At 37.4% G+C, this 15,425-nt stretch overlaps 2 protein-coding genes and 1 pseudogene across 2 annotated transcripts in view; 2 read left to right on the plus strand and 1 right to left on the minus strand.

Annotated features, from left to right (window-relative positions):
• The first annotated feature begins 8,316 nt into the window (after positions 1-8,316).
• Positions 8,317-12,742, plus strand: LOC109213389 (expansin-A13-like). Its single transcript, XM_019377181.1, has 2 exons — positions 8,317-9,087; positions 12,148-12,742. Exons 1-2 carry the CDS (start codon positions 8,594-8,596, stop codon positions 12,455-12,457), a joined length of 804 nt encoding a protein of 267 aa, XP_019232726.1. The 5' UTR covers positions 8,317-8,593; the 3' UTR covers positions 12,458-12,742.
• A 252-nt stretch (positions 12,743-12,994) lies between these two features.
• Positions 12,995-15,425, minus strand: part of LOC109213388 — a 5,449-nt gene continuing 3,018 nt past the window's right edge. The window contains exon 2 of the mRNA XM_019377179.1: positions 12,995-13,184. The gene's annotated coding sequence lies outside the window, so the exon portion shown is untranslated. The remainder of the gene's footprint in view (positions 13,185-15,425) is intronic.
• On the plus strand, positions 13,646-15,409 carry LOC109213385 (annotated as a pseudogene).

The following is a 15,425-nucleotide window of genomic DNA, read 5'->3' on the forward strand; positions in this document are numbered from 1 at the left end:
CACACTCGAATCTGGCCATTCTTCTTTCTTACAGGGACAATACTTGAGACCCATGTTGGGTATTTAACTTCACGAATAAAGCAAGCTTCAATGAGTTTGTTAACTTCACTTTCAATCAAGGGAACCAAGTCCGTGCTAAAGCGCCTTTGATCTTGCTTAACAGGACGAGCACCATTCTTGACTGCAAGGTGATGGACTGCTACTTTAAGGTCCAAGCTAGGCATTTCTTTGTAACTCCAAGCAAAGACATCCTTAAACTCCTTGAGTAACTCCATATAAGTGCTTTCTTCGTCGACTTCTAGTAAAGCACTTAGATAAGTGGGCCTCGGTTCTTCGTCGGCGCCAAGGTTTATTTCTTTCAAAGTGTCAACTGTTGCCTTTACCCCTTCTTCAAGTTTAGGCGAAGCGTCCTTTGCGCCTTCATCTTCTTCAGGGTCCCATCGTTGAAGGATATGTGATAACACGGTTAAACATCCTCCAATTTCTCGTCATCCTCCATTAGAGATGAAACACCGTGCTCGCCTTGTCTACAAACATGATCAGAGGACCCACACTTTCTTCGTCTTCATCACGTTCATTAGTGTAGACCACAGTGTATGGCTTCACTTTTAGTACCTCATCACATGAAACCATGATTTTTGTTTGTCGCTCATTCTAGAAAGAACTAGACTTTGGAAATCCTTAGAGTTCTTCTGAATTTTGGGAGAAATGGATGTTCTTGTATTTTGATAATTTCTCTGGAACTTGTTCCCCTTCTTTAATGGACCCAATCTCTCAAATACTAAAGTCCTCACTGTTGGTTTTCCAAGTCGATCAAAGAATGAAGGTCTATTAGAACCGACAGATTCATCTTCCACAATGATATAATTGTTGTCCGCCCTTCTTATGGAGATGCGCACTGGTGACGGTTGCTTGTATCCCAAACCTTCACGTGGTTGCCTCGTAGCAGCTTTTGATGGGAGCTTCCCTAACTTTGATGGCTCATTGGGATTATATCCAGCCTTTACAGGTAACTTGTAAGTATTGGGATCAAAACCTTCATCTGTACGCTTTTTAGGGAGTGCCACATTCTGCATATTATTTTGTGCCACAAACCCTGCAAGCGGCATCGAGGACAACTTTACTACCTCAATTTGTTTGACCGGAAGAGTTAACCCCTTTAGCATGTTAGTTTGGAGATTAGATGATTCACCATCATCTTTCTTCTTTTTAGGGACATATTGGAGCGCAAGAGTTGCTTTTTTGCTGTAAGACACAATATCCCCTCTATAAGATTTAGTCGCATCAGGTTGTACCTCCTCAGTAATAGCTTTGGTTTTACCAGCAGTAACCTCAACTCTTTTAGTTGTGGGCTCGTCATGCTTGCTTTTCATGATATCATCAGCTTTTAGCTCCTTCACAATCTTGTTCTTCAAGTAGAACTTCGCATCGGCGAAGTGTGACTCAGCCTCGGTGAATGGCTCATCATCACTAACTATCTTCTTCTCGACTTCACCCTCGTAGTATTTCAAACATTGATGGTAGGTAGATGGAACTACTTTATTCTCATGTATCCAAGGCCTTCCAAGCAAGACGTTGTATGAAGTCATTGCATAGATCACATGCAGCCATGAACTTGATTGCATATCTTCAATGGTGATTCCCAACCTGATCACACTTATGGCTCTTTGTCCCCCTTGGTTGAATCCTTGGATCATCATACGACTTTCTGAGAGTTCGTTCATGGGAATACCAAGTTCTTTCATAGTATGAATTGGCAAGATGTTCACTGAGGATCCTCCATCACCAAAGTTCGATTTACCCTTTCATCACGTATATAGCCAACCAGTAACAATGAGCGGTTATGAAGAGAGTCACCTAGTAGAAGATCGTCATTTGTGAACGTAATTTTTTCCTCGCACGCATTAACTTCTTGAGGAATAGACTCAATGAGTTTTTCTGAAGGTGGTGCCAACAGTAGGTCATCACTCTTTTCTTCCCCTTTATCAGCATTGAAACAAGAGGCCTCAATACATCACGGGAAATCTTTATGCGAAACAAACATGGTAAGAAATCCTCTAAGGTCGCTGGATGTCGTGGCTTTTGATGGTGGTGCACCTCCATTTTTGCTTTTTCAAACGCCTAACTGGATTCTGTTTCATTGATCTTTTTACCATCATTTTCCTTGTTGGTTGTTCTATCGATTCTTTTCGTGGGATCCTTTTATGGCACCTACGACGAGTCACCAACGTCCAACCTTCATCATCATCAGGTTGATCGACTTCAACTTTGTTGTTCTCCAGTAATTCTTCATCTTTAATTTCTCTAAAACCACATAATTCATCCGGACTGAATGAGCCAAAGGTGATAGAGACTTGGTTTGCTCTTGCTTTCTCATATTCAAGCACGATCTTCTTTTCACAAGCCAAGTCCATAACTTTGTCCTTGAAGACAAAGCACTTCTCTAGAGGGTGGCTCATAAGTCGATGGTATTTGCAGTAATTTGGGTCATTCGTTTTACCAGCTTCATTTGGCCGCTTCATCTCCGGAAGCTCAATGTGATTTAACTCGAGGAGTTCTTCAAAAATTGCTGGCACATCAAATCTAGAAATGAGTACTCCTTCTCCTGCATTTCTTTTAGAGTCAACTTCCCACTTGGTTTATCTTGAAAAGAAGTGGATTGTGGATTTCGTACTTTGCTTCTTGCTCATCGTCGTTGTGAACTTCACAGGTGATGTGTTGACATTCATAGCTTCTTTATTTTCTAACCTGGGTACAAACTTGCTCCATTTCCTTACTTCTTGCTTGTCGTTCCCTTTGCGAGGCTTGTAGAGATGCAGCCTTTCGTTTCCAGCGGAGGCCATAACTCCATGTCATGGGCACGAGTCGCAAGATCTTCAAATGTGCTAGGCTTGATACCTTTCAAGATGTAGCAGAGTCCCCAATGCATGCCTTGGATGCACATCTCTATGCCAGAAGCTTCACTAAGTCTCTCTTTGCAGTTGAGGCTTGCATTCCTACAACGATTGATAAAGTCGATAACTGGTTCACCTTTTTGTTGACGAGTATTTAGAAGTTCTATCATACTCATAGTACGTCTCGTGCTATAAAAATGATTTAGGAACTCTTGCTCTAGTTGATCCCAGCTATTAATATATCCAGCCTCGAGGTCTGTGTACCAATCAAAAGCATTTCCTTTTAGCGGGCGAACAAACTGCTTGACGAGGTAATCTCCATAAGTCCCGACATTGTTGCACGTCTCAACGAAGTGCGCCACATGTTGCTTTGGAATACCTTTACCATCAAACTTTTGAAACTTTGGAGGTTGATAGCCAGTAGGCATCTTCAACAAATCGACCCTTGCAGTGTACGTCTTTGCATATGTAAGGGATGACTTGGCAGCAACTTCATACTTGTTCTTAATGGTTCCTTCAATGAACTCCTTCAGTTGATCGATTGGAATCATCCCTTCAAATGAGACAGGGATAGCCTTATCGAATGCTACTTGTCTTGGGGGAGAATCACTCTCCGGAACTTCTGGGAGCTTGCCAGGTTCGTGGGTGGATTCTTCTTCCATCAAGATTTCCACCCTATCTGTTAGCTTGTCGATTCTAGCATCTTGATTTTGCATGCATTTGGTCAAGCCAGCTATTGCTTCCATCAAGTTTTCCAACTGCTCCTCCACAGATGAAGTGTTTATCACCATGGCTTGCATGATTGTCATGGACGATGGAGAGTAGCATGGATTGTCACAGAGATTGATCCTCGATTGGCTTACGCTATGTGGGGAGGATCCATCACTTGAAGCATCATCATCTTCCTTCGTAACAGAGTACTTGGATCCAGAAAGGTCAGAGCAAGAGTTTCTTGATCTTTTCAACAACATCGCTTCCTCCTCCGAGTGCGTTTGTGGAAGATCTTGCTCTTTTTGAGGATGAAAATCCAAAAACAGGAGTTGATGTGGACGACACTTGGGGATCTTGTTGTCCTAACGAGCTTGCTTTGCTCCTCCTGACTGGTCCAAAGCTTCCAAAGGTAACATCGAGGATGCTTTCCACATCAACATAGAACCTTGAATTAGCAGCCTTGGTGGAAGTTGAACAGGAGTTGATTTTCTTAGAAGCCATTTCAATATTCTTGAACTTTGGTGATTGAAAAGTTGAGATGAGATGTAGAGATTGTCCCACTGGGCGTGCCAGAATTTGTAGACAATAAATTTGCGTCAAGAAAATAATCAAGACCGAAAAATATTGCAACAATCATAGTATTTTATTTCAAATATTTGAGTGTTACATTCTCTATGGTTCCTCTGATTCTACTTTTTCAATATAAATTCAAGGGCTTTGAGCTTGATCTTGAACCTATATTTGTTGTCAAGAACGATGATCTTGAATTCAACTAGCACGAACTTTGATTTGAGCCCGTACTCCTTGAATCTTGATTTATTCTTCGTTCTAGAGCTTGAACTTGAACTTGATTGCTTGAAGCTTGAAACTTCTAGAGAAATTTGCTGTGTTTGATCCACAAGCTCTCTCTTGCTTCTTGTTATATCTTTTGGTGTCTTTTATGAGTTATAAAGACCCCTATTTATAGTTGTGGGAGGGAAGAGTTATGATGAGAACAAACTCTTTCCGACCAATCAGATTGAAGCATGATAATGCCGCATTTGATTGGCCAGAACATGTCACTTGCACATGAAACATAGTTTCATTGGCCATTTAATTTGACTTGGCATGCCTTGTCATTCTGACACGTGGCACGATCTATTGGGTCTTTTGTTTGACTTGGCGCGCCACATCATTTGACGTGTGGTGCCAAACTGGCCTCTAGGAAGATCACAACTTGGGCTTAATGAAGTGGGCTCATCACTTTAGCCTAGTTAAATGGACTAGCCCAATGGATTAAGACTTATTTATTTAATCCATATATATTGAACTTATATAATTAATTTAATTATATTAGCCCATAATATTTATTTGGACTAAAGTATATTTAATTGGGATCAAATCCAAATTTCATATGGATTTAAATTTAATAAAATTTTAATTGTCTATGGGGGGTTATGGACTTGAAAAGTCATAACCCCAATGAAAAGGTGGGAGGTAAAATGAAATGATAATTTTCCAACAGATACTTCAATGATCAATAGTAAATTTCCAGGACACAGGTCAAGCAAGACGAAATTTGGTGAAGGCCAATCTTGATCTCGATAAGTTAGAGGTTTAAGTATGGGTAATTCCTTTTCGAAACGTACTCTCTATCTGAGTGCTGGTATTTCAAGGAGGATCTGTAGTCGTACCCTATATTTGTGCCATCTTTTAACCTGTACTATTTTTAAAAATTATTGATTTGGTAGCCAGCTGACAAAAAATTCATAATAATATGACAATTACACCCTTAGCAAAAGATATAAAACCCGCATCACGCATTAATCGCGTGATCTACAACCTCATTCGTGAAAAAAGATCTCCTCCTCTCCTCTCAGCAGCTTTATCAAAAAATTAGAAACTTATCCAGATTCATCTTCAGAATCACACTTGCATGAAGTTGTTTCACGTTGAAGCTAAAACTTCATGCTAATGTAGCATGAAGTTGTTTCATGAGTTTTATCCGAAACTTCCGTCTAAACATGTTGAAGTTAGTTCATTTGCTAAAACTTCAAGCTAAACATGCTTAAGTTTTTTATTTCATCTGCTAAAACTTCAGGCTAAACATGCTTAAGTTTTTGTCTTCATTTGCTAAAACTTCAGACTAAACATGCTTAAGTTTTTTAGTTCATTTGCTAAAACTTCAGACTAAACATGCTTAAGTTTTTGTCTTGCAATATGTTATTTTCTAATGAGTTTTTGCTAATGCATGCTGAAGTTATTTAGTTCATTTGCTAACATTTCAGACTAAACATGCCGAAGTTATTTAGTTCACTTGCTAACATTTCAGACTAAACATGCTGAAGTTATTTAGTTCATTTGCTAAAATATCAGATTAAACATGCTTAGTTTTTTAGTTCATTTGCTAAAACTTTAGACTAAACATGCTTAAGTTTTTGTCTTGCAGTATGTAATTTTCTAAAAAGTTTTTGCTAATGCGTGCTGAAGTTATTTAGTTCATTTGCTAAAATTTCATGCCAAAATATGCAGAAGTTTTGTAATGCAGTCTACAGTTTTGTCTTGAGTTTTATCCGAAACTTCAGTCTAAACAAGCTGAAGTTTTTTAGTTCATTTGCTAAAACTTCAGCATAAACATGCTTAAATTTTTGTCCTGCAATTTGTCAATAGTCTTTTATTAAAGAAGGGCAAAATCGTCTTTTTAAAACAATTTTAACAAAAAAAAATGAGTACAGATACAAACGAAAAAAACAAAATGGTTATAAGTTAAAACGGGACGACCAAATAGGGCGCCCCATACAATTTTTACTATTTCAAGACAGTGGCCTGCCCAGCTAGAAATCTGAAGTCACGTTCTGTTTGGGTTTGTAGTTCATGGGCTGTATCAAGTGGGTCAGCCCTAACATACACGGAACATAAATTGGAGAGAAATTTTTATAAAGCACTATCTTTTAGTAGTAATTAGCCATCTATAGATACCATTTGCTATATTACGGATTATAGATACCTTTTCTGTGGTTATAAGATGTATTTGATGTATTTAAGCTATTGTATTCATGAATACAGTAGCAAAAATAGGCGTGAATCAGGGATGTCCAGCTAATCAGTTGTTGTATTCGACTGTATTCATGGAGTGAAACATGGGATTACAGCTGGACAGATTATTGTATTCGACTGTATTCACGGCGTGAAATAGGGGATTACAATGTTTTTAAAACGGAAAGTGAATCAATTAACATAATAGACTCCTAATATAACTTAACAAACTCAATTATAACACACAAATTTTGTATTTTCAGTTATAAAAAAGATTCTCAACCGAAAAATATACCAAAAATATAGCAATCTTCAGAGAAATTATATAATACATCTGAATACATAAATTATATTAATTAAAAAAAATATATGAATACATTCATGGCATATAGCGAGACAGTGAATACAATGAAATACATAGAATACAACAGGATATATTGAAATACAATAAAAAAAAGACAGTGAATACAATGAAATACATGGAATACAACGAAATACATTGAATTACAATGAAAAAAAAGAAAATGAATACAATGAAATACATGAAAAAATAGCGTGATATGTTGAAAATATATTGTCTTTGTTCAAGAACCCACTACTTAGTTGAAGAACAAACCCTAATTTCCGACGAATCCGCCGTCGAGCAAAAACCCTGAATCTCACTGTTCCCACGCATCCTGTACATTGCTTTTGACACATCAGTACTATCGTAGCTTTTGTAAAATTTCCATAATTTTACCTTCTTTTGTTCAAGAGTAGGGTTTAGAAGAAAAGGCCGTTGATTTTGAATAGCGAAACAAATTTGAGCCTGGGAATCACCGTTCCTTCGCGTGCTCTTTGCATTCAATCCATTCGTATATCCGTTGTAGCCATGACTGAGGTATGACTACGTAGTCGAACCAGAAAAGAAATCTCTGCTATAAACACTAGGGCAACGAACAGAGGCAACAATTGTGGTTTTGTGGGAGAAGAGAGTAAAGTGTATGCAAAAAGAGAGAGAGAACGTGGTTTGTGAAATTTACCATGATTATGTGAGAGAAAATCGGGAAAAGGAGAGAAAAAAATATTAATTAGCATATATGGTGCCTTAAGTGCAGGATATAACTATAATTAGATATTTTACTATAAAGGGTAAAAGGTAGCTATAAATATAATTTTTAAAATGGTATTTATTTAAAATAAATAGGGTACTAAGCTTTTCTATAGGGTGTAAAATTTCCTAAATTGGATGCAGGACTATTTCCTTAGCATTTTAAATTTTTTTAATACACCACAAACTAATTGATTGAGCATGAAGTTAAAGTTCAAGAAATTAATTTGATTTATACATCATACTGAAAGAAAATATTAAACTTATACTAGTTGAAAAGTTACGGAGAAAAAACAACACATCAAAATCTTAAATTCATATAGTTCAATTAGTTGTTTCCTCCGCCTTAAAAAGAATACTTTCATTGGTTTGAAGTACGAGGGCCACCATATAAAGTACTAGCAATAAATAAAAATATTTTATACTATTTAATACATATATCAATAATTTAAAAATCCTAACGAAAAGAAAAAACGCTCTTCACTCTAAATAGTAACAATGCTAATCAAACTGGGATAGATGGACAATAATATAACATTAATTGCTCGAACAATGCCAAAATTTGTATGACAATGATAGAATTATTAATGTAGGTATCTTTCAATTGAAAAATATCCATTCTCTGTTAAAAGAAAAAGGAGCGCCGACAAGCCCAATTGGTAAAGTTCAAAAAAGCAGCCAAGAAACATGACCATCCATGGTGCACCTTAAACAAGTCCAGCAACTTCCATAATAATCTCTGCAAAAAAAGTGACAAACTTTCCCTTTTCCTCTTATTTCCTGCTCTGAAAAATCATCAGATTCAAGAGTTGAAGCTAACAAATTATTTCTACAAGTAGTGAAAACATATACATTCTGTTAGTTAAATCTTGTACTTGTAATTATGCTACTATTATCACTATTAGTAGTAGCATTTACACTCTATTCACCAACCCCATTAGTCCAATCTCATTATAACTGGTCACCTTCTTCCTCTTCCTCATCGCCCTCTACTTTCCAATCCGAATGGCGACCCGCACGCGCCACTTACTACGCGGCGACGGACCCGCGTGACGTTGTCGGTGGCGCGTGTGGTTACGGTGATTTGGAGAGAACTGGATATGGAAAAGCTACAGCTGGGTTAAGCACTGTGCTTTTCGATAAGGGTCAGATCTGTGGTGCTTGTTTTGAAGTGAGGTGTGTGGAGGACTTACGTTGGTGCATTCCTGGTACTTCTATTATTGTTACGGCGACGAATTTTTGTGCTCCAAATTATGGGTTTGAGGTAGATGGAGGTGGTCATTGTAATCCTCCTAATGCCCATTTTGTGCTGCCCATTGAAGCTTTCGAAAAGATTGCTATTTGGAAAGCTTCTAATATGCCCATTCAATATCGCAGGTTTGTATTGTCACTATTACACACTGTTACACTGACACACCGGAGACTGGATCTAGAATTTTAATGTACTATCTTGTGGCAGTGGGTGCGAACTTAGTATTACCTGTTTTTAAACATATTCAACTGCTTCAATTATCACTGCCTGAATGTTACAACTGCCTCTGCACACAGATGCATTCTCTCCTCGCCCTTTTCTAACTGTTTAATTTCTGCACAACGTTAAATTTGGTGATTTTGTCCGTGTGTTTATATACACACGCATTTACAGTAAATTATTTAGTATTAAAATGAAGTGGACCTGAATAAAGTGGAATGATAACTAATTTAGGATTGTTGCGGAGCTAATGTATTACATGCGGGTTTGGACAAATCCAACAATTTTTGCTTAGACCTTATTTTTATATTAGGAAATCCATTGAATATGTATAAATATTTAATTGCTAACTAAAACAAGCTATGAGTTCAGTGGCAAGTTGAACCATAAACTTCAAATCCCGGCTCCGCCTTGTCATTGAGGTTACTGTCTATTGATTAACTCATTTACTGAAAAATTGAAGGAGAATTGCATGGATATGGTAAAAATGAAGGAAATAGAGATATTTCCTTTGAGCAATGGAAAAAATTAAAGGGAAAAGCCAAAATATACATATGAGAAGCAAATAGGGCCCTAAAGATGAAATATTTAAGTCAGTTTTGTGATGGATTTGGGGTTCAGTATATCAAAATCAAAGTAATTACCAACATATATTTAAAAGTCTTGCAATGAGGAGCCTAGTTATAGTTGTAATTTTTATGTTTCGTGGATGGGCTAATTTTTTTTCCCTGATGTCAAGATACGGACTTTCTATTTCTATATGAATTAGTTCGAAAATCTACGCTCAGATATTGGCACTGATTAATGTGGAAGTAGCATGACTTTGTTAGCTTCATGTAGGTATCTTTTATTTGTTGCCATAGTTGTCCTGATTTAACGCGGAGGTGCTTCTTTAAGGAAAGTTGTTACAAACCATGTGGTCGATGCATATAGGTAAATATGGGTATGATATATTCACGTCGGTGGTGTATTTATGTATACATTGTTTAAAACATATGCCAATGCATCTGCAGAAGATGATGTGAAAAATTCTACTAGGTAATGTATGAAAGCTTCTCATGAACTATACGAAAATTACAGCAAGCTTGATTTTGGCTGTGACTACCAGGCTATCAGTTTTAGTTTTCTTCATTATAGAATGGAGCTATATGTGGAACAAGAATCATAACATACCTACTATGGAGATGGATTAATGGATAAGCCATGCTGTGACTACTTGCTGTTGACTTAAAAACAAAAATCATAAATGAACAGACAACAGTTGCTATAATCTTACCTCTTCGATTGGAGTGTTAATGAGTCTCTGTAAAATCATACAGATGGATGTGCATGTATTTGTTCCTGGTCATGTATGCAGGGATTTGTGACCAGGATAAGACTTATAACAAATTGTTATTATCAGTGTATAAGCGGTGATAAGGTTATGATCCAGAAGGAGAAAAAAAGAGAGCATGTGGATGAAGATGTAGTTGAACAATTATCAGGTAACAGAGGAGATTTGGAAATCTGGTGGAATTGTTGATAATAGTGAAGCCAAAATGTAGTTGACTGCTCCAAATACTCTGGAAGGGCAACTAGGAGTCTAGATGGATCCTTTTTATTAGTTGAATTCATAGCTAGAGAGTGTAGGAAGAACAAAAGATAGGGAGGAATTGGGAGGAGTGGACTTTTCATTAGTTACCTGCCTGTTTTAATATGCTTGTAACAGAAAGATTTGGAGCACCAGTTGATGCCCATTTCGACACAGTAGATAGCAAAACTAGAAATTTAGGTCTTCATAAAAGTTATAGATTTATGTCTTTGTGATTTTGGACTCTGTCCGGTAATATCCCTAGAAATGGGAGTGATGGCATAATGAGTGGTATGATAGCTGTGTTTTCACTGTTGGACGTTGGTTGCTCTGGAATTTAGTGGGTGCTTCTACAGCCTTGAAATAAAATGGAGAAGATGTTTCCAAAGTGAAGTGGCGGAGTTAAGGCTCTTTGCATCTCAAACTCTGCTAAGCTGACTTCTTCATAGACTATGGTAGTTTAGAAGGAAGAAGGTTTTGGTGATGCATAGATCTGATTTTGGTTCAGTTTTGGATAACTAGTTTTTTGATAAACAATTTTGTAAAGGAAGTTGCGCGGTTAGATTCACTTAATGCTTTGGAGACTATTTGTGTTAGTTTTTATGAAGAATTAACTTTTGGATTGTTTTTTGGTTTCCAAGAAATATTTTGGTCTGATCCGGGAAACCATATATGCTTTTAGGACCAGATGACTTTGGTTGTGATTTTTTAACAAGATTTTGTGAAGCCAAATGAGACTTTGATCTAACCTACATATAAATGGTCAAATATTAGATTTAATGGATTACATTTGGTGGCATATTGATCACTGTAGTACTTGCATTAGTTCTTACTATTGAAATTGCTCAAAGAAAGTGCTATTTTTGTTGTACATTGATTCGGCATATTGAATTGAGTTGGCTTGGAGTTTATCGAGCTTTCGTTTCATGATAGTTACCAAGAAAGAAAGATCATGCAGAGAAACTGCTATGACTGATAGTTTGGATTTCATCAACAAAAATTTAGTATGAAGTCGTTGGCTACTTCTGTCTAGTGGTACTCTGAACTAAGTAGGCCATCTTGTGGCCCCTCTTTTTCCTAACTAGTTAGGGGTAAGCTGTTGGACAGTATCAAGGAGGATACTCAGTGTAGTCAATGGACTTGACTTTTGAAGGTCAAACTGCATGCTCTGTTTCTGACCTTCAGTCATTAAAAATTACCCATAATTTCCCCCCAGGATGTTCCTCTTTATCCAATCCCAAATGAGGCTGTAGATTCACTTTTTTTCTTATATGATGAATCTACATGTTTATCTCCCTTTTTAATTGGACAATGCGAGTAGTTCTTAGAATTTCCTTGCTGATTCTTTCCTGTATGGATACCTAACCATATATTTTCGTTTCTTAATCCTGAACAGAATAAAGTGCAGAAAGGAAGGTGGAGTTCGATTCACTATGGGTGGCGCTGGCATATTTTTGTCGGTGCTAGTAAGTAATGTTGCAGGTGCAGGTGATATAGTGGCAGCAAAAATTAAGGGTTCAAGAACAGGATGGCTTCCTATGGGTAGGAATTGGGGCCAAAACTGGCATATTAATGCAGACTTGAAGAATCAGCCACTTTCTTTTGAGATAACGAGTAGTGATGGGGTCACTTTGACATCTTACAATGTAGCTCCTAAGAACTGGAATTTTGGTCAGACTTTTGAAGGCAAGCAGTTTGGATCTTAGAACTCTTGCCAAAATTGTATCTCATTCCTCATCTTCCATTTGGGATTGGCCAAGATTGGCTGGCAATGTTGGGGCATTTTTGTTCGAGTTCATGTTGGACAAGTGACTACCCAATTTAGATGTTGCAGAGCAAAGCTGTGCGATTGTGTTGTATGTTATTCTTCTACTAAACCCCTGTGAACTTGAGTGTAATCAGAGAAAGAAACTTGTCACTTGGAAGGCATTGTTATTCCTATTTTGCAGTATATGACTGCTTCTGAAAATCTTATTTTTATTTTCTGGATAAAGAAAGTAATATAGTAATTATTAGATCATGTAATGCAAAGGTACTTCAAAAGAATTGTAATCAAGCAACTGTGTGCCGGTCACAATGTTGCACACCCTGAATCAAAGTGGTTAGAATTGTTGTTTTGTAGATTAAGCATATTGCTTCTTGAATTTGATGAAATCTATGAGAATATTCTCATGAGTCATGACTTGTGTTTCAAAAGTCTTCCTGCAAAAAGTGATTTTGCATATAAAAGGAGAAAAATGTTTCCTGATATTTTAGATGTTTTGTCAAATGATCAAAATGCTCTGCCTTGTTCCTATCAACTTTAGGTAATGTATCAAAGCCACAAGGTTATAAATATATACAACCTGTTAAATAGCATATAACATTATTTTTCGTTCATCATAACACCCAAAGCTCCAGGTTGCCATTTTCCTTTTGTAGTTTTCCTGAGACCTGGCATATGGCAAATCATGCATTTTGTCAGTCTAGAAGTCAAATCAAGGTTGCAATCAGAACTCTATAGTTTAAGACAAGTCAAGTAAATATGGAGAGGATCTACATTCACTTGGTACTGGCAAACTGCAAGATGGCAAAAATTATCATTTTCTACTAAAAAGTACTAGCTCACAACAGTATGAAGAAGAAAACTAGGCACACGTAGTCTGCTTGATGAACTATTTTATATATCTCTAAGAGCCAATTCACTGGCAACTTCTCTTGTTATCTTTCTAGTTAGCACATAGTAGTTTAACTCATCGTGTTATCTTCAGAACCCAATAGGGGGGAAAATAGGAAAATAAAAGGAAACCAGGGGTACTGATATGGAGACTTCTCTCTATCTAACCTTTTTTGCATTTCTTTCTCTTCTTTTTGCCGTCTATTTTATTCCGTTGGCAGCCTAAGATCCATCATAACAGAGTTTTCTTCAGTGCTTATCCAAACATTCAGATCCATCCGACCACATACTGTCTAGAGTGTACACTCCAAACAATTCCTCATATAAGTCTGTGCTACAACACTATATCAGAAACAAGAGGTTCAATAGATCAACCACTCCAAAGCCGGACATTATTTTCACTCCATTGCAAGAATCCCATGTCCAGGTTGCTGTCATTTGCAGCAAGAAAACTGACAAGCACCTAAAGATCCGAAGTGGAGGGCATGACTACGAAGGCATTTCTTACGTTTCCAACATCAGTTTTGTTCTCCTTGACATGTCTAACCTGCGTTCTGTTGATGTAGATATCCATAATGAAACTGCTTGGGTCCAAGCTGGTGCAACTCTGGGCGAACTTTATTACAGAATCTGGGAAAAAAGCAAAATCCATGCCTTCCCAGCTGGAATTTGCCCAACTGTTGGTGTTGGCGGACACATAACTGGAGGAGGATATGGTAACCTGTTGAGAAAATATGGACTGTCAGTCGATAATTTGATTGATGCGCACATAGTAGATGTCCACGGTCGAATTCTGAACAGAGAATCAATGGGAGAAGATCTGTTTTGGGCGATTAGTGGCGGGGGTGGAGCTAGCTTTGGAGTGATAACGGCCTACAAAATCAAGCTGGTAAAAGTTCCTGACATTGTTACTGTTTTCCGAGTAGTGAGGACCCTTGAACAAAATGCAATTGACATCGTTTACAGGTGGCAATTCATTGCAGATAAAATAGATAACAATCTCTTTATAAGGTTAACTTTAAAACCTACTGATGACAAGCAAAAAGGAACTAAGACAATTACAGCAACATTTGTAGCATTATTTCTAGGAGATTCCAGAAAACTTCTATCGGTCATAGATAGGGATTTTCCTCAATTGGGTTTACATATTGAGGATTGCAAGGAGATGAGTTGGATAGAATCTGAGCTTTTCTGGGCAAATTTCCCTGATGGAACACCACCTGATGCTTTGCTCAACCGAATGCCTGGAGCGAAGTTTCTGAAGCGGAAGTCAGACTATTTGCAGAAACCCATTCCCAAGGAAAAGCTGAAATCTATATTCGATAAAATGATTGAATTAGGAGACACAGAGTTAGTATTCAATCCATATGGTGGAAAGATGAATGAAATCCCGGAACGGGCAACTCCATTTCCCCACAGAGCAGGAAATATAAAATCCAGTATGCAGCAAATTGGGAGGAAGAAGGAACGGAAGCAGAGAACTTCTATTTGAACCAGACCAGAGTATTGTACAACTACATGACTCCTTTTGTCTCAAAATCCCCGAGATGCGCATTTTTAAATTATAGAGACCTTGACATAGGGGTAAATCATAATGGAAATAACTGCTACATAGAAGGTCACGTTTATGGACTCAAGTATTTCAAGGGTAATTTTAATAAATTGGTCAAAGTCAAGACTTTGGTCGATCCTTATAACTTCTTCCGGAATGAACAGAGCATCCCACCTTTAGCAGCGTAGAGTACAACTATAGGGGCAATCAGGACGTGATGATGTATGCGTAACCTTGAGGTGTCAGGGGCAATCAAGCCATTTTATTTTGGCATATTTCTTTCTGTTGAAAGATTAGTTCTAGAGACAACCTTCTATAAAATTCCTTTTTATGTTGAATCCAGTTTGCTTCAAGGGACTAACAAATGCAAGCAACATACAGCTTATCAATTCCCATACATCCTAACAGTCTTAAACAGAATCTATAGTACTCTTTTCCTTTTTCCTCTATTTTTCATTTTTTTTGG

The sequence above is a fragment of the Nicotiana attenuata genome, unplaced genomic scaffold, assembly GCF_001879085.1.
Source record: "Nicotiana attenuata strain UT unplaced genomic scaffold, NIATTr2, whole genome shotgun sequence".
In the NCBI taxonomy this organism is placed as follows: Eukaryota; Viridiplantae; Streptophyta; class Magnoliopsida; order Solanales; family Solanaceae; genus Nicotiana; species Nicotiana attenuata.